This window comes from Leuresthes tenuis, unplaced genomic scaffold (genome assembly GCF_036924035.1).
Source record: "Leuresthes tenuis unplaced genomic scaffold, fLeuTen1.0.hap1 SCAF_8, whole genome shotgun sequence".
NCBI classification, from domain to species: Eukaryota; Metazoa; Chordata; class Actinopteri; order Atheriniformes; family Atherinopsidae; genus Leuresthes; species Leuresthes tenuis.
Genome location: NW_027325362.1, coordinates 19,611,227 through 19,629,964, shown reverse-complemented (window position 1 = coordinate 19,629,964; position 18,738 = coordinate 19,611,227). Strand labels below are relative to the sequence as shown.

General features: G+C 43.9%; 1 protein-coding gene across 2 annotated transcripts in view; it reads left to right on the top strand.

Moving 5' to 3' along the window:
• The first annotated feature begins 19 nt into the window (after positions 1-19).
• Positions 20-18,738, top strand: part of arid4b (AT-rich interaction domain 4B) — a 33,511-nt gene continuing 14,792 nt past the window's right edge. The window contains exons 1-8 of one of the 2 annotated variants that reach the window (XM_072391294.1): positions 20-241; positions 2,448-2,496; positions 11,334-11,444; positions 14,727-14,792; positions 15,093-15,183; positions 15,374-15,453; positions 15,694-15,785; positions 17,749-17,890. In XM_072391294.1, the coding sequence (XP_072247395.1) occupies positions 2,491-2,496; positions 11,334-11,444; positions 14,727-14,792; positions 15,093-15,183; positions 15,374-15,453; positions 15,694-15,785; positions 17,749-17,890 (588 nt within the window). In that variant the 5' untranslated portion in view covers positions 20-241; positions 2,448-2,490. Of the gene's footprint in view, positions 242-568; positions 717-2,447; positions 2,497-11,333; positions 11,445-14,726; positions 14,793-15,092; positions 15,184-15,373; positions 15,454-15,693; positions 15,786-17,748; positions 17,891-18,738 lie in introns of those variants that run through there. The other variant, XM_072391295.1, reaches the window with a different exon arrangement.

Sequence of the window (18,738 nt, the reverse complement as noted above, 5' to 3'; positions counted from 1 at the left end):
ATGCCCGTCAATCATTCTCAGGAGGCGGGGGGAGGATCGCAGAAAGAGCTAGGCTAGAGGAGCTACTCAACAAGGCAAACAGCAGCTCTCTGCAAAAACCACTTTACCAATCCGCATCCAACATCAACCAGGAGCCAACGGACGACGTTAAAACCTGTCATCTCTTTCATATAAATGTTCCTATGGATTACTAATACACTTTCGTCGAAAAACAGAAGTGTTTCTCAACTTGACAGCATAGGTAAGCCTGCTTTTGTTCGGCAAACCAATCGCTATTTTGAACATTTTTTACTAGCATGCCTCCCTGCTGCTACCAAGCCAACCGTGACGTTAGCTAACTTGTTAACTAAGAATCTGTTATGTTTAGGGGGCTTTGAGGGAATGAATGAATTAGGTGACTTCACGACAAAGACCTGTCGTCTAAGAATGCATAAAAAACTTGATTTCAAGAAAGTTCTTCCTTAGCCAGCCAAATTAATCTGATGAGCGCAGCGAAAGGTTACGCTCCTCCGAGGTTGAATAGTTTCAAGTGTGCTGGACGGGCACCGGAGTGTTGTGTTGTTGAGCGGAGGAATCCTCGGGGAGGTTTGTCGTCGAGCAGCGCCTGTCATGGTGTTCCCTAACGGACGTGAAAAGTGATATTACTTGAAACAATAGGCGACTTGCTCGGGCTTGACATCGCTGCGGGATGTGATTCGTCGACCACCGAACAAACGGTATAGTTTAAAAGGTAGATTGCATTGTCAGGCCATTCTTTTGTGCCATCAGTATGGTTCGCTTCCCACGATCGACTTGTCCAGCGTAAACTGGACCAGATGGGCCACATTGTATAGAGGAACTCGTCCGCTTGATCTGTGGTGGTTATAAAAGCAGATTTGATGTGGACTGTTTTCCCCTTGCCGGAGAGAACCCAGGTTATCCTCAGTGTTATGTGTGCGTGACCAGTGTTTTTGCACATTTCCGTAACTGGCAAACATCGCCGCTGACAAACTGTCTGGACGGGATTATAGTAAAGAGGGTTTAAATGTACTCGACGCCGTAGTTAGCCACGGTTGCAGGTTTCAGGACAGGGGGGGGGGGGGGGGGGCGTTAGAGACTCGACTCGGGCTGTGTAAGTGCATTATTGTTGTAGGTGGTCAGTCACTCTCGCAGCGGCTGGTCTCGTAAATAGTCTGGGGCGGATGACATTGTATCCTCCGCGGTCGTTTAACGCGACTCAGAGCCACAAATGCGGGCTGCGACCTTGGGTCCTCTTAGAACAATAAAAAAAAATGTTGTCGGAATTAATGAGACGTCGCAGCCGTGCGAGTCTTCCTCGAGCTTGACCTTGTTGCGAGCCGTTTCGTCGACTTGTTCCTTTGTCAGAAGCGACCTCACTCATCGTTACTCAGTGAACAGTCAGCGAAATGTCAGACCAGCCAAAAAGGAAACATTTTCTCGGGAAAGAAAGTGACTTTCTATCTGGCAACACCGTCGGAGTCTCACTTTGTTCAACTTAACACTGCTATTGCGGCACGGCTTTGGCGTGACATTTCTGTGAAGGTTTTAGTGGCAGTGTTGCCTGCTCATAAGCGGAGTTGTTATCGCTTTATTTTTGCTGTCGGGTGTACTCTCTGCAGAGAGCAGCTCACCGAGACAAGGGAGAGAAGCGAAAGCGGTCTCTGGGCAGTTTTCCTGTTTTTAAAAAAAAAAAAAAAAAAGCACACAAGAGACTCCTCTCCGAGATGGAAATGGCTCTGACGTGGGCAAGTGAATTGCGACTGTAGTCCCCGCAATTTTTCCGTATTTGTGCGATAGTGTTCTCCTTCCTATCGGACTGTCAGCTACAGAAATGGCGTCATCCTCTGCTGTACTGTTGGTATAGTCGGTGCGGTGCAGACGGCAGGCACACCACGCCGCTGAGCCACAGAACCGACGGCGTTTTCACTATCTATCCCTTTAACTAAGAGCTCTTTATGTATCCACGCATTCCCCCCCTGACCGACAGAGGAAACCCGCATCTTCCCTATAACAGCAACTAGTTACTTTGTGTGTCCTCGCCCTTCGTAGCTTCTAACCAAGTCTGACTGGTGACTGACTGGCAGCAGCGCACCAGGCATTACATAAACGGCTTTAAAAGGGACTGTGGCGGATGAGAGTGATCAGTCTGCCACGGTTTGCTGTGCAACACTGTTGAGTGGGACTTGCACACCGAGGCACGCACGCCCATTCACCCGTCGATTGAAGTCGTAATTCGGGATGTTCGCGATAAGAAACGCGGCGAAGGGATGTTCCGTGTGCAGACGCCGCGTTCATCCAAGTCTACGCCTGTCGCCCAGCTTTTCCACGCCATCCACCAGTGTGGCAGTAGAAGTGATGTCATCATAACACCGATCGTATGTTGTTGTGGCAGACTCAAGTTGGCACCCTCTGTCATCTCTAACAGCCCCTTCGCCCTCTGTTTTCAGCCTCGGATTCGTTACGCTGGTCACCTCGAGGACTCATAGAGAGATGAAGGTATGTTCATTCATTTTTTTTTCTTTCTTGCATGCATCCAGTGCCACGACAAAAAAAAAAACTCTTTGCCCACTACTACTTCTGCAGCTCTATCTCGTTCAGCTCCACTGAAACATGCCTCTACGTTATATATGGCAAATTAAACTATGGCTGTATTTTTCATGTGTGGCGTCATGACCAGGCAAAGGCTCTTGGACATATGCCAGAGTTCTACATTTGTTTGATGTGCACGATCTTAGGTTCTCAGGGTTGTATGCAAACAGGATTTAGGGGCTGTAATGTTGATGTTATGCTCTTATCATGTTGTGTTATTGAATCATATGCTGACGTGGCCCCCTGATATGCTGGTATGTAAAAGCTGCTGTGTGTGAGTGAATGGCAGAGCAAGCGGGCTGTGGAATGTATTTTTTTTAATACTGACCTAATGAGCTGTGAAAAGTTGCTGTCATTGTTTGGAGTGAGATTCTGGAAATTCTTTTCTCATCCTGTGTTTGTTTTTTTTTTCTTTCTTCTATTTATGCCTTCAGGCTTGTGTGTCTTCATTTGTAATTTGTTGCCACGTGAATCACGGCAGCAGACAGGAGTCTCGGCAGAGTGTCAGTATATTTAGTTGTTATTTGCCACACGTAAGACATGGCGTAAGAGAAAAGAAAGGGAGCGTGTTGACAAGCTTTTGTGATTGGACAGTTAGTGGCGCACACAATGGAATCTCTTGTAGTAATGATTTGTAGTCTGTCCCTTTGTCTTTTTTAACGGAGCCCTGCTTATTCTGGTTCATACAATCTATGCCACCACCCACAAGTAAACATGTCATCGGTGTATTTAAGTATCAAATTAAAGTGCAGCCGAAAGCATCACAGGATGGGAAAATGTTGCCTTTCTCTCCAGGTAAAACGAGGAAGTAATTTAAATCTGACAGAAAAACGAAGCTATTCGTTTGCTTCCGAACCTGCTCAGCTGACCTACATCCATACTTTTCCCGCTGCCCACTGACTCGGACTCGACCGATGGGACGGGTTGTAGTTATGTGGCGCATACTTTGTCGCAGGAAGGCAGTGGAGTTCTTACTGCCATCACTTAAAACCACACATCATACACTTCAGCCAAGGCACAGATGATAATGCAACACTAGTGACACTTTATTCACTTGCAGGCTAACTTTGCAGTGAAGCACATGAACATTCTGCATTTATTCATTTAGTTTTCTTCAACAAATTGCAGCAGATCTATATTACATTAGTGTTTTGCTTTCGCTCGCTTATCCACATAACTGCGGGTAGGAGCAATGTTTCCACTTTGACTTTTCCCTTTAATGTTGTCGAATTTCTTGTTTCTATAGTGCTCTATTGATACACTGCTCTGTGTAGGATTATCTGCTCAATGGCTCAACTGTATGATAACATTTCATCGTGTTCACTTAGCACTCCCTGTCACTTAGCCTTGTGGCCCACAGCCTTTTTTTCTAATGAGCTATGCATGCTGCTTTAACGCTGTATGCTGGATTAAATGGTTTAATCATTAGGTTTGCTCAAATCTTGTAAGTCCATCTTATACATTTTTCATTAAGCAAATGTCTGTTTAATCCGAAATGTCGAAAAGCTCCTGTCTTACTCTACCAGGAGTAATCTTGAAGATGTACTCGGCTTGGTGTAGAAGCTGGAGATGTAAGCAAGAAGAGGTGTGAGGTTTGTAGTGAGGGGACAGAGGAGGCCTAATGAAGGATTCTATGGAGCAGCAGTTTGTGTAATCGAGGGGTTTGTTGTTTTAGGATATCTATGTCTCATTTGTGATCCGTTTGATTAATTTTAAACCGTATTAAAACAGTCCTTAACCTACTAACGAGTTGCTCCGTGGTGTCAGAGCAGCGGTTGTCGAGGCAGCGCTGTTCATGAAATGACTGTTACTTTGCTGTGAGATTGAAACTTATTCTGTGAAGTTTTCCAGCATTTAGACGAGCGTTGGCTGCTGTAGTGACAGTTGACAGCATGTGGTGCTGTGATAATATGTTACATATTCATGCAGCTGGAAAGAGGGTCTCAGCAGGTCAGACACATTAGTCCCCCTAATGTGTCCCTGCATGGTAACACGCTACTTTGTTCAAATGGATTTTTCAAAGTGGGATGCAATCTATTAGTATGTCAAAGCGTGTATATTTGAGTATATCATTTATGTTTGAGTGTTAAATGTAACTTGTAGAACTGTGAAATTAATCCAGCTGTAACTTTGGCGTTAAATTATTGAGGCCATCAAAGATAACATGTTAATGATAATGTTAATGTTAATAATCAGATCCATGTTGAGGTTATAATGCAAATAAAGGTCACTACAGCTCTTGTGGATTAAAGGGGGAGAATGGTTGGTGTGATGTTTGGTTGGTACATATTAACCTAAAGACCTGTTCACACATCGGTTGGGGCTTATTTGGCACCAAAAAGATTTTTTGTTAAACCAATGCTATTCGTCTTTGGTAATTAACATATGCCAGAGAGGGGGATCAGCCCCGTATCACTGTGTCCTTACAAGTAACAGGCCAGCGTCACAGAGTCAGCTGAGTGACGACTGAGTTGTTGGCTCGAGCAGCGTTTTCTGCCATGCTAACTTGCCCTTAGACACATAGCTCATTTTGCCACTGTTATTGTCTTCCTTGGCAGCTCAGTGGCGGATCAACTCCCTGCCGCCTCCATACTTTCACACATGACATCAGTGGGCATTGATGGTGCATCAGGCTCGGTTTGAAAGGCCTGCGTGAAAAGGCCTTAGGTTTGCTGAGAACTTATTGCCACAGAATTGTGGCTGATTCCTCTAGAGGAGTGGATATGTCGACTACCCTAAATCTTTGAGAACAAGTGTGGACACAAGAGATATTTAAGTTGTTATTGTTGCTCTTTCTTTCCCACTTTAAAGCTGCCATGGCATTGCCAAGGCAACTCCTACTGAAGCACCAGTCACTGGAATTGTGGTCACTCTAGTTTGGACAAAGAGGTGATTCACAGCAGGATTATTGTATGTGTAAGCTAGGCTGGGAGGGAGCTTAATTCTTTCCTGCATGCCTCTTACATGTTCCTTTGTTCGGCCTACAAGCCTATTCACTGTAGAACAATATAATGAATTAAAAACCCTCCTATATGGTATTTTAGTAAAGCAAAGTTCCTCAATGTGAAGTTTTTAAAATATGCAGTTCAGTATCATTCACACCATTGAACATATATGACTTCTTCTTGATTAGACTTTACTAAATGTGGTCCAACAGTTAAATGTAAAGCACTTTGTGGTGTTAACTTCTTATAGTGTGCAGTCACAGAACTGAGAACAAACCAACATGTGTGTATCTGAATGCAGCAGGACGGGAACGCTACATTAATATTTTCATTCACTCGTTATTCATGTTGCAGTTGATTCAGTGTCAGCTGTCGTGCGGTCCTTGTTGATTCTTCCACTCGCTGAACACGCTGTGGTCGAGCAGCCAGCCGTCACATTTAAAAGTCTGTATTTTCATCGGTGATGTAGTGATACGAGGGCTCACTCTTTGCGCTCGAAGCAAAGAGGAGCAGTGCGACGGGACTGCTTGTCCATCTGTGACAGAAACCGATAAAAAGCTCAATTTTTCAGTGTTTTTTTTTTTTTTTTGTAAAAAGGCTTGCTTAGAGGTTGCGTAAGACGTCTAAAAGTGGGCAGACCTTGGTGGCGACAGGAGCGAGTGTTTCAATCCTGACTGCATCTTGATCCAGTGTGTTTGCATTAAGCAGGGAGAGGCTGATGTCCCGTGTGTGTGAGACAGGGGTGGGAGGCCGGTGAAGAGCTGCTGTTGGATTTACAGAAGTAGATTTCATCACTTTGAATAGCACAAAAAAAAAATGTGTGCATTGTCAGCCCAGATGACATCAGTAAAGTTGATGACATCTTTATTACGTGGCAAAAATAACTTTAATGGAGAACTGCAGTTCCTGTCCAGGGTTAGTCCAGCTAAACTACTGATGGGCAGTGGACTCACTGAAAATTGTATATTCGTGCTGACAAATAGAAAATCTGTATCCTTTTCGTACCATCCAGCACGACTTTCGAAGAACTGTGTTTGAACAGGCCGTGTGGTTCGTGTGTAAAGTCGAGAGGGTTGGGCACGGCTGCCTGTAATCCAGGAAAAGGACATTTTGATGCAATATGTTAACACAGGGTTTCTAACATTAACCATGTAATTATTAATAATACCTAAACATGTCTTTATCTCTGTCAAATCATGCTAACTTCTCCTCTCTTAATGTAGTACTTATCATAGGATACGTACTACATTAAGCACAATGTTTTCGAAGAGGCTCATAGCTTTCTCAGCGGAGTCAGATTTGGTGTAAATCCATCAGAAATCCATTATTTAAAGCAATAATGCGATCAATCACACGCTGTATAGTCCCAAGATTACAGCCTGCGATTGGGGCTGCACCAAATGAGCTGTTCTTGTATTGGTGTTGTTGAAGATGAGTTTAAAGTTATAATAATTTGTTAATTAACAACGTCGGATTGCTACTTCTTATATCTTGGGTTTGCATATAAGACGGGGGGGGGGGAAAGTGAAAATAGTGAAAGTGTTGACTCATTTGGGTCAGTCCCAAAGGAGTCCTTCCCTAAAGAGTCCCTTTTATGACTGTTATCACGTGAGGCCGTATGCATCATCCACAACTGTGCTATCAGTGCCCCAGCTTTAACCTTTTGGTAGCTGCCTGGAAGCACCTTTGTACTGCGCCTTACAATGAAATCGCTGTAGTCACTCAGGCTGTCCAAGAAATGCACTATAAGCAGGAGCTTATTTTCAACCATGGAGTCGGCTGTTAAATTTTTCATGACCTGAGAGTCTTTATTGAGCAGAAACCGATCTCATTCTGCTGCTGCCGGTGTCACACCAGCATGTTTTGTTTCTGTGAAGCTGGGATGATTAAAGTTGTGACTTAATGTAGCAGCGCTGCCTGTTTTCATCCCAGACTCAAATGGCTTTGACACCGAGAAGGCCTTGATCACCCGTAATTGGCAACGCAAATGTACTCTTAAGCAGTGTGTATTCTCCGACAGTAATGACAAAAGCGCTTCATTACCGCACCTTTAGCGTTTGTTCCTTCGTGGAGGGGAAAAGCTCGGATTGAATACACACAGATTTTTTTGCCTGCTGTTCTGTCTGTGCACATCTTGACTGATATCCAGGTGGATCATCCCCCATCATCATAACCTAGATCCGTATCTCTGCTCAGATGCAATCTGAGTCTTTTCTGCAGCAAAAGATGCTACAGTTGTTTAAATAGCTTTTTTTTTTTTGTTTGTTTTGTTTTTCCGTCCACGCCAGCCTCAGGTGTGTTTTGTGACTGAACGCCAAGTCACATCTGTACGTTCTATCTAGCAACATGTGCCTGGAGTATTTTCCACATCAGCAGCACGACACGAACAGAGAGCCAATCTCGGTTGTTGTGCTGTTTTTCCTGTGGCATTGAATTGTTTTCATTTGGTAGCTAAGGCTGCACCTCAGCCTTATAAAAGATAGTGTTTCTTGTTTTTCTTCTCACAGAATCTTTGGAGAGCAGCTCTTGTGAGGAGCGTGGCGTTATTTTAAGTTAATGAGAGGAATTCCGGCCCTTTGATCGTCGTCATCTTGACTAGTTTTTTTTTTTTTTCTTTTTTAGTTTTCATTCTGTGGAAGGAGGAAACTTTGTTTGCCATTTGGCTCTGGCAGAAGCAATGAAACTAGTCAGTGTTTTTCTCCTGACAGCTGTAGGCTAAATGGCAATCTATCCAGGGAATGGAATTTTCTTTCATAGTTGTAACTGAATGCAGGGCGAAGGGGAGTTATCACTGGAAACAACAAAACTGTTCTTTGTTTGTGTTGGCTTGTGACAAATGTAACTCGGGCCTCAGTAGTTTGTTATCACCCGTGTCTTGCAGGGTTGTGTAGGTTTTGGCAACCACAGCTGTCAGGCTAACTCAAGCTGCCCTCACTGACTCAGGACTGTGACTCCTCTTATGAATAAAGAAAGGTTCCGGCTTAAATCTGGGGCAGCAAAAGGAGACGAGCATTAGCATGAAAGAGGAGTGGGAACAGTGGTCTGTACACAGCAGCAGTCCAGCTTTGTTTTGCAGCCATGACTGACAAGAGAGTTGGTCAGCCAGTGGAAATGGCTGCGGCGTGAAGCTGATGTTGTCCAGAGAAGCTGATGCACCAAAGACTAACGAGGCAGGGAAGCTGAAGTGCACCGGACTCGAAGCCCTGAAATCCATCTGTCAGAATCTCAAAGACACTGGAGATGAAGCACGCTGTCCTGGTTTGACTATGACAGATTCACGGTCTGTGTTAGTGTGTGACAAAATGAATACTTAGTGGACTCGGGTTACTTTTTCTTGTAGTCTGTCTCATATTGGCTTGTAATTCAAAATGAAAGTTTTTACTGTATCTTTTGTTCCAACTAAACAATAATCAGTTTATACTGTGAAAGTACTCACGTTAGCTTGAATTTATGGACAAGGTAAAACAAGGTAAAATGCAAATTATGCCTAATATCGACTGTAAAATTGCAACAACTTGTCAGGCTATATCGATTGAGCTCCACATGCTTGATTATGTGCATTTGTACACAATAATGAGATATTGGAGCATTCATTCCTGTTATTTGCCTGCAGAGGTATAGATTATAGACCATAGAATCAGCTGTGCTGAAAGTCTGCACAGTTTATGTGTACAAAGAGCTGCAAGGAAATGTTCTCCTTCTAAGTTACTTAAATCAGCAGGTAATTTAATAACATAACTAGAGATCCTGTGACCTTACTGGAGACTTTCAAAAGTAATGTCGGCTAGCACGGCTCAGGAATATTTTTCTTTGTATTAAAGAAGTCCCTACCCTTTAATACTTGCAGGAGGTTTGGCTTGTTTTGGATGGATGTTCGAATGCTTGTTTGAATAATGATGCCAGCGTCATCTCTAAAGGATTAGTTTTTTATTGTGCTTGCATCATAGTTCTACAGCTATTATTTTTCTCTCTTGCTTTGTCAGATAGACTGGTTCATTATCTTAATGCTTAGTTTTACTCCATCACAAAGCAGATCTTTGTCCACTTTGACTCCACTGCAGAGCAAAGCTAAAGGAACAACAACAGCGCAAATGCTACTAAGAGCTGTCCACAGCTCTGACTGTTTCACATATTTATGAGACTGCTGCCAAGTGGCAGCAAAAGGCTAAAACCTCTATGTTTAAACCCTTAAAAATGAAAAAGGGTGAATGAAAAAAAAAATGTCTTTGTTACCTGCCGTGACAACAGCATCGTTGGTCAGAGAAGTGCGGGCTTACCCTTCCACATACATCCCATGTTACCTTTGTTACTACCTTCCTTGTTGGCTCCCAGTCGTACTTTCAAACATGATGCCAGTGTCCAATGAAGGCACATCAGTTCTCAGCTTGAAAAGCATTTGCGAAAAGGCCTAAAATACACAGAAAGTAACATTTTTCCCTGTGTTTTCCCCATAGCTGCTGTGCTCACTTCTCCACGTGCACTCCCTCTGTTGTCTGCCAAACTGCTTGCTGCTCTTTACTTGCCATGTTACTGTGACGTTTGCTCACATGCCGTACAGTTTGTTTGGAAAAGTTCCAAGTGTTTGCACAAAGGCAGAGGGTCATTTAGCCAGCTGGTGTGCTCTGAGCCACACCGGTTACAATCAAACGGACCAGGCTTGGATCTAAACTGGTTTAGGTTGAACCGTTAAACCTTGATGGAGCACATCGGTGCTGGCTACAGTTTTCAAATGTGAGCTGATTTATATGCCAGAAGTGTTTTCATCATGGCATCAGTATGTACAACTGAGGCATCTGGTGCGAGTGATTAGTTCCTTTTCGCTGCTTCCCGACTGCTAACTGTTGGTGTAGTTTGTAGCATTGCGTGGCAATGTGTGCACTCTTTGCTCATTTATTTGGAACAATCATCTGTTGTGATCGACTTCCTGATGTATTTGCATTTTGAAAAACCTTTCAGAATTAAACACACTGAGTGTTTTCAGTTGATGATAGTTTTTAGAGGAACGAGCACTGAGCACACATTTGTTTTTTTTGGGAATTTTGTCGATAACTTGTTGAATTACTTGTTCTTGTTTATGAGCATTTTCCCTGGGCAGCTTCATTTGCTCAGTTAGTCAGAGGAAAAGGAAGTATTTTCTTGATTATTGCTCTACAAAAAAAAGCACATTTGTGCTTTAAATGATTTTGGGACATTCTAATGTTTTCTTGTAAGTAAAGCTTGGGTTCAAACCTGCTCTCAGAAGTAGCAAAAAGTGTGGCCTACTTTTGATTTTATTCTAGAAAAAATGTCTAAATATACCGCCATTAAGATTAGGCTTTTGCTCAGGTCTTGGTGAAACACCTTCAGTAAATCTATATCCACACTTCACGAACCGCAAACATCATCTGCCCACGTTTGCACACACCGAAAGCTTTTTTTCTTTCTTTCTTCTTCCCCTCCTCCTTTTTCTTAGTCCCCTACCCTCTCTGAATGTGTTCTTGTCGTGGGGGAAAGGTTTGATAAACATCCAGTGATGACACAAGATGGTGCTTAGTGTTTCGGATAGCTTCTTCCTTGCAATCATCAAAGCTGCAGCAAAGTGGCCTTTTTGTTTGCTTCCTCAGAGGCTTGTTTTCCAATACCCAGAGCAGATGGTATGTGTTTTCCATGGATGAATCACTGTGCTGGGTGGGTTTTGCATTGCTGGCTGACACTATGTTATACTTCTATATGTGTGTCCTCCAGTCTTGGCTGCAAGAATGCACATATATATTTATCAAAGCCCTTGAACTCAGTTTTCCTTTATGTTCATTTCTTCAGACTCTGGAGGAGCCCCCCTACCTGACGGTGGGGACGGATGTGAGTGCCAAGTACAGAGGGGCTTTCTGTGAAGCCAAGATTAAGACTGCCAAGAGGCTTGTCAAGGCCAAGGTAAGTCATGTTTTTAAATTCTCATGAGCCAGAATTAAAAATGAATCGTCTGTCTGTGTCGTGTGTGCGTGAAGGGGATTGCAGCAGGCCCACGGGCTCGTGCCTTTGTTCGGAGCGACAAGATCACACTGCTCAGCTTTATTGTACGTCCAAAGCTGTTAGATTGGAGATGGCCACATTTACAAGACGTCATCCACAATTTTCCTGAAGAGACCAGGTTGTTGAGATGAGTAGAAGGTGCTTACATTAGATATCAGAGTCAAGAAGGGATTAGATGAGCATTTTAGTTGTTTTCCCTTCGCTGATCGTTGCTAAAAAATCCAGCTGTGTGAAGCTGTACCACCTGGTTTCAGTTGTTCGTGTTGCTCATACAGCTGAAGGAGTGATCAGGAGCCCAGGTGGGATAGAGGCGGGTTCTGGTCCAGCCCACTCGGTAGTACCCATCGTATCCTCAAGCATCCATCTTATCTGTGGCTTCCACACTCTGTGGGGAGAGACGGTACGACTACTGCTCCCCCGCTGGTTTTATGCCTTGCTGATGAATGCAATGCATGATACACGTATGACAGTATCTCATTTCCCAGTGGGGCTGGAGCATCTGGATAATGCAATATAGAGATCGCTTGTCTCCCGTTCTGCCAGTGTGGGAGGAACAAACATTGGATTCTGTCTTTTTCACCGTCGATACGCTGTAGTTCCCTCTGAACAGACAAAAGAGCAGTGACGTTCTGCTTTTCTGGCACACCAGCTGAAATCGTCTAATGATGTGTCGTCTCTTTTTGGTCTCGTGGACAGAGACAAACACCGTGACAAAGCAGATCATTTGACATTCTCAGTTTAAGTAACGTGGGCTAAAATGAAGCTAATACTGCAGTCTCGGCTCATAAGTTAATTATCCTACTAATTGGCTGAGTGTCGGGTTTGTTTTTTTTCGGGGGGGGGGGCGCCTGTAATGTGACGATGACCTCTGCTACATAAATGTTGAGACGTGGCTGTTGTGAGTCTGAATATCCCATAGTAATGGATTCCTCTTTAAACGCTTTGGTTCATTAATCTCTGTCTGCTTGTTTAACAAAGTCGCTGGTGGCAGCGTACGGCGCTGGCGTCTTTTGAGTGATTTTAAGGCACAGTGACAGATCTGTGGGACATTCTGATTCGTGATGATGATCTCAGTGGATTAGAAACATGTCATTAGCGCTCACTGTGAGGGTTCGACACATCTACGATCAGTCAGGAGTAGCTCCGAGTCACGGGGACGAGCACTGAGACAGTCTACGTGTATTTACCATGAACATAAAACACATGGCTGCACTAGATCCATTCTTGTGAAAGCAAACATCAAATTCTCTGAGTATTTGCAGTACAGGCCCACAGAGAGAAAACACACATGATGACGTAACGCTGTCATTTGTACACAACCCTTGTAACCCAACTTGTGTTTTTGAAGCTAAGCTTGGTTTGTTTGTGGTGCATCTGTTGCTTTGCTGTTTAACTCAAGTGCTGTTATTTGTGGTTTGTTGGCTGTGTTTTTCCAAAAGGAAACAAAAAGCTCCACTATCTATGTTTTATTGTTTATTTATTCTCTGACAGGATTGAAAAAAAAAAAAGCAGGCAAAGTAAAAGTCCCTGAACTACTTTCCTTATTAATATGACATTGAAGTAAACAACATGGTAATAAATCAGGACAGTGGATGGCAGGAGCCTAATGGACAAAAGCCCCAGACTACAACTCAGCAGTCAAATTAGCTTAAATAAATCCTGATAACAGCCCGTCTCATGTGTCCTGTCGTCTTGACTGTAATTGTCCAGAATGTTCCCAAACAGACAGACTTCATTTGTTCTGTTCCTGAAAGCTAAACAAAAGAAAAGCATAAAAATGAAACTACGCTAAATAAAAAGTTCTCTTCGTGCTGCTCTGTGGTTAGACAGAAACCGAACAGCCTCGCATTTACATCTTGAAAAAAAAAAAGATGTAAATGCTCACTACCTCCCGTTGGTCAAACTTTCTGCAGCTCTCTTATTGCTTATTTGAAGAAAAAAAAAAAGACTGTCAAAATGAAACGAAATGAATTTATTCACATCTCACACAGTTTCTGGACTGAGGCTCTGTTTTTTATCAAAGATAAAAATGTATGTGTTATTCCACAGTAAGGAGGCTGACGCGGGGTGAGGGGGGGGGTCAGGTGTTATTGGCGCTGTCTGGGTGAGGGGTTTGGACAGCAGGAGTCGCAGCCTGCTGCATGTCCCTGTGAAAAAAGAAATTCCTGTGTTTCACCAGGCAAGAACATTGTTATCTCAGTAACTGATGAAATGCTGCCTCAGTAAGCTTTTTATTCCTCTCTCTTCCCCCTTTTTATGACCTGACAATCCAATAACATGTCGCGGTACATATTTCTTTCATTCATAGCCTTGATTCTGCCTTCGCGGGGCGACTTTGATTGCCGTTTCAGCCGTTGTTGTATTTGGAACTGGCTCGATCTCCTTGTTGGAGTTTGTTACCTGCGGGGTTGTTGTCTGACTGGAGGCACTTTTTGTTTTGTTCTGCCTTTTTTGGTGGCGGTTGTTTTCCTAAGCTGAATCGGAGGGGATTAAATTGAATTCACTCATCCACTATAATTATGTTTCTCTTTTACGTTCACATGCTCTCAAAAATGACTTTTAATTTCTCCCAGGAAACGGAGGGGGAAGCGCATGAGCATTTTGATAAATAAAGCAGGGAGGGGAAGGGTAATGCTAAACGGGTCCTGCGCTTCTGGCTGGTTTTGGACTTTTCGCACATGCTCTCTGGAAAATATGTGACAGTGGATGGCTCCGTGTGTGTGTGTCTGCTGTCTGGTCCTCGCCGTCACACAGTCATGCCAGATTGCCACGCAGAAGCAAGATTAGCTCAGCATGATCAGATTATTATCTAGCGTGGTTCACTTAGGAGAGGACATAGAGGCGGGGGCGGCGGGGAGGGGTGGTGGTCAGTTAGGGTGGCCTGTATATCAGAAATCCACAACAGTTGGCGCCAGCAGATGCAGCGCGGTTGTCTCCGGGGGAGATCAGTCGCTAAACACAGCCATGAGTCATGGTATTAAATATTCACACACATGTTGCTTGTACACTGACACCACAAATTCTTTACAAATTTCTTGCGTCGGCGCTGTTGAAAGTCCAGCAGCTTGGGTTTGAAAGGGGCTGCTTTTGTAAATGTGATGATTGACAGTGATGTCGGTCAGGTCTTTATGTAATTATTCTGTATTACTAATTCTCCTTCGCTGTTGCCTCCCGCCTTCCCAGGTGACCTTTAAATCAGATCTGTCCACAGCTGAGGTCCACGATGAGAACATCAAAGGGCCTCTAAAGGTGAGGCAGGAAGGACTGAGGAGACTGATCTATTATTTATTAATTGTTTTATGTGACCCTTAATGAAGTTGTAATTTATTTGTTTTGAGTTTTTTTTGTCTCAGATCTGTTAGTAACAAATCCCTTTTGTGTAACCCCCCCCCCCCACACACACACACACCCAGCTTTGTAATTTAATTTCAGCCTAATGTGGAATCTTGTAGCAGCAGTATGGTCGTCTCACTATTTGAAAACACCTCATTATAAAATAACGATTAACATATTGTCGAGCCAGTTAACAGCAGTGTTTGTGTCCCACAGGTTGGTGTAGTTGTGGAGGTGAAGAATCAGGAAGGAGTTTACCAGGAGGCCACCATTAATAAGCTGACTGATGCCAGTATATATACCGTTGGTGAGTCAACAACAAATTGCCTGCTCTTCCTCTTCAATCATCCACCTCTATGCTCCTTCCAGCTAAAAGGAATGTTGGTGCTCAGGTTCTAGAAAATGGCTTGTGTGTTCAACATTATGTGTTTTTGTGTGTGTTGTTAGAGTCCTGGCCTATATACGGAAGTTAATGGTTTTGTCTCTCAATTTTGCAGTGTTTGACGATGGTGACGAGAAGACCCTTAGGCGTTCCTCTCTCTGCCTGAAAGGAGCACGTCACTTTGCGGAAAGTGAGGTGAGGACTGTGCTGCAGTGTTGGAGCTCCCGCTTTTCTTCACTTTAAAGTGAAACAAAGCATGGAAACTGGGGTTTGGAAATATTAGGGAGAAAAACAAAAACCTTTTTTTTTTTTAAAAAAAAAAACAGCCTCTTTATTGCTAAATAAATCCTTCTGTAACAGGTGATACAGGACATTTTTCCCCCACTTGGTTGAAGTTGCCACTGAAGCTTTGATAATGTTTTGTCTCCTCTGCAGACGCTCGACAGACTCCCTCTCACCAACCCTGAGCACTTTGGCACACCTGTCATAGGCAAGAAGGGCAACCGAGGCCGACGATCAAACCCTATGTGAGCATAGCCCTCCACCTCTCTGCATCCTGCAGGGCTCATTTCAGACCTAATTCGTCAGAGATCTGTGTTGCTGTTGGGGAGGGATTTTCTGTCCTCATCTACTGCCGTTAGTAGCAAGCACACCCACTCTAACTATGCTGACAGCATTGGAAATGACAGATTTACTTTTCCTCCAATCTCTTCTTACTGAGCCCCTGAGGCCTGGAAGAGGAGAGCCTGCTCACCTCCTCCAGCTCCTTAATCATGCTGTGTGCATGCATGCGTGCTGCACAGGCTGTGTGAGCACGCGCTGGTCCTGTTGAATGTTATCTCTTTTCTTCTCCCCTTCTTTGACTCGGATGTTCCAGTAGGTGCTTTATGCTGTGGTGCGCCTGCTCCTGAGAGACAGCACAGTTTTCATCAGGGAATAGGAACTATTGGGGTTTATTTGGCTCTGGGTATAATTGTCTCTCCTTTCTGCTATAAAGAGGACACTTGGCTACATAATCCTATTCTCCTGACTCGTCTTTTTAATTGCACGGAAAAGTCAATATTACTCTAAACATTGATGCAATATTGAGTTGAAATGGTCCCTGATGCACATTAGCACGCTGAACCCCAGGTGCCTATATGTGTTAATCGTGTTTTATGACATGAATTACAAGGACTGGCAGTAGATTATAGATTGAGATGTCTGGAATAACAAGGCCGTTACAATGGCTCGGTAGGAGCTTTTTTTTTTCTCTCCCCCGTTTAAAGAAATATTTTGACGTTTTGGGGAATGCGGAAACAGAAGGAACAAACATCCCGGTTAGGCCAGATGGTACCATATTAAACTTTGTTTTGTTTTATTGTGAGTTTGCCAGACGACCGGCAAACACTGTAAGATGTTAGTTCTTCTGGCTAAGATGTAGTTCAGTCAGTTAAACCCCTTAAAACAGCCACGTGCCTTTTATACTTTTCAGTTTTTGCACATAATAAGGAAGCAACATGCAGTTTAATGTGTCCATTAGTGAGTTTTAGAGGGCGTGTCCATTTCCAGCCTTTGTGCTAAGCTAAGCTTTCCTTGTTGCTTATGGTCAGACATCCCCACTTGATGTAAGGAAGCAAATAAGCATGTTTTTCACGCTGCTGAACTATGACTTTAATTCATTGTGTGCATCAGCAGCTGTGTGTTGTTTAGAGCCGAGGAGTTTAAGTGCTTTGTTTATGACTGATTCACAGCTTTAACGTTGCTGTCATTGTCGTCGTCGTAGTGGCAGCCTGACAGATGTACTGCTCCCGAGTCATGCCAGGCACGGTGTGTGTGTGTGTGTGTGTGTGTGTGTGTGTGTGTGCGGTGCTGCCCCTTGTGAGGCATAAAAAGAGGGCAGAGGATCTGCTCGGCTGCTGGTGCTGCTCGCGTGATCACTCAGAGACACTGTGCCGGCCGCAGAGCATCAGGACGAGTGGGCCCATCAGCAGAGCTGTGTGTTTCACCGTGCAACACAATGATAAGGCTACAAAGGGGGGAGATGGTTTATGCTGTGGATTGTTAGCCAGAGACCGTTGATGTTTTTGTAGCAGAAGAGCAGCAAAATGAAAAGATGATTGGGTGCAAGAAATCTCCCGCCTGCCTTTTATTGAGCGAGAGAGACTCATTATTATTTTTCTAATCTGTTTATACTACATATAAAATGCCATTCACTGTGATACCTCCCACCCCCTTTTGTGAATCAGTTTTAGTCGTGTGTGTGTGTGTGCATAAAGGGAGACAAGTTAATGGTTTTTCCTCAATCAAATGTCAATGTTCTCTGCAATATTGTTATTCTGTTTTTGAGGCAGCAGCCTTATTGTTTGGATGACATGGATGTGTCGTTCCGCTTTGTGTGCATCAAGGATCTCTGCACTGAGTGTACAAGAAGTGTTTATGAACATCTGCATGCTGACTCTAACTTTCTGTGGTTCAGCCTGTTGAGCAAATTGTCTTTTCCTCTTGTAGTCAAGAAGAGGAGTTGTCTTCCTCCTCCAGCGAGGAAGAGGAAAGTGATCAGCGGCTGAATGAAGACTTGTTTGGCAAGGTGGTGTGTGTGGAGGGGGTTGCCACCGGCGACAAAAAGAAGACGACGTGGTATCCTGCTCTGGTGAGTGCACTGTTTCCTTCCTCCACGGCATCGCAGTGAGGAGCCAGAGGCTGCCACTGGCCTAACGGCACAGTCACAGCATTGTGCCATTTCATCAAAATGCCTGCTTATGTAACCTCAACACTCAGCAGGATTATGTGATTGCTTCAAGAATTCAACCACCGTGAAATGTTGTAACATGCACTATTTTTTTTTTTTTTTTTTTTTTTTCCAAAGTTCTCTCACAGAAACTCAGCTCAAGACTTTTATTCAGGAGAAAACAGACATGAGTGTTTTTCTTGATGTGAGGAGCACAAACATCACTTCAGTGTTTTCACTCTTTTCCATTCAATTTCTCATCTCCACCCCCCTTGACTCTGTCACCGTTAGAACAAAGTGGGATGATGACAGGCCGTGTTTGTTTGCGCAAGTGTTACAAGTAGAAGTATTAGAATGGCAGAGGGTGGGGAAATGTGTCCTTTTAACTGTACTCTGCAGAGCTCCGCCTCCCAAAATTGTTGTTCTTGGCTTGCTGTTGGCTGAACTCCATGCTGCCTCCCTGCGACAGCCCAGAGAAGGAAATTACACAGTAGTCTGTCACTGTTTATATTGGTACTGTATGGCATAGGGGTGGAGTGATTTACTGCTAGAAGTCTCATGCAACAGATGATGCACTGCTACAACAATGTGCTTTTGAGTTTCCTCGTTAAATAGAAGTCGGAAGAAACGGGGCTGCATGTGTGAACTGGGTGTTTACCTTCGCAGCGCTCCGTATGAGTCATTGCGTTGAAGCAAAAGCATCCACCCTGCAAGCATATGTGTGCTTTATAAAGAGAGTGCAGCCGTGGTGGAAATCGGATCTCCACAAT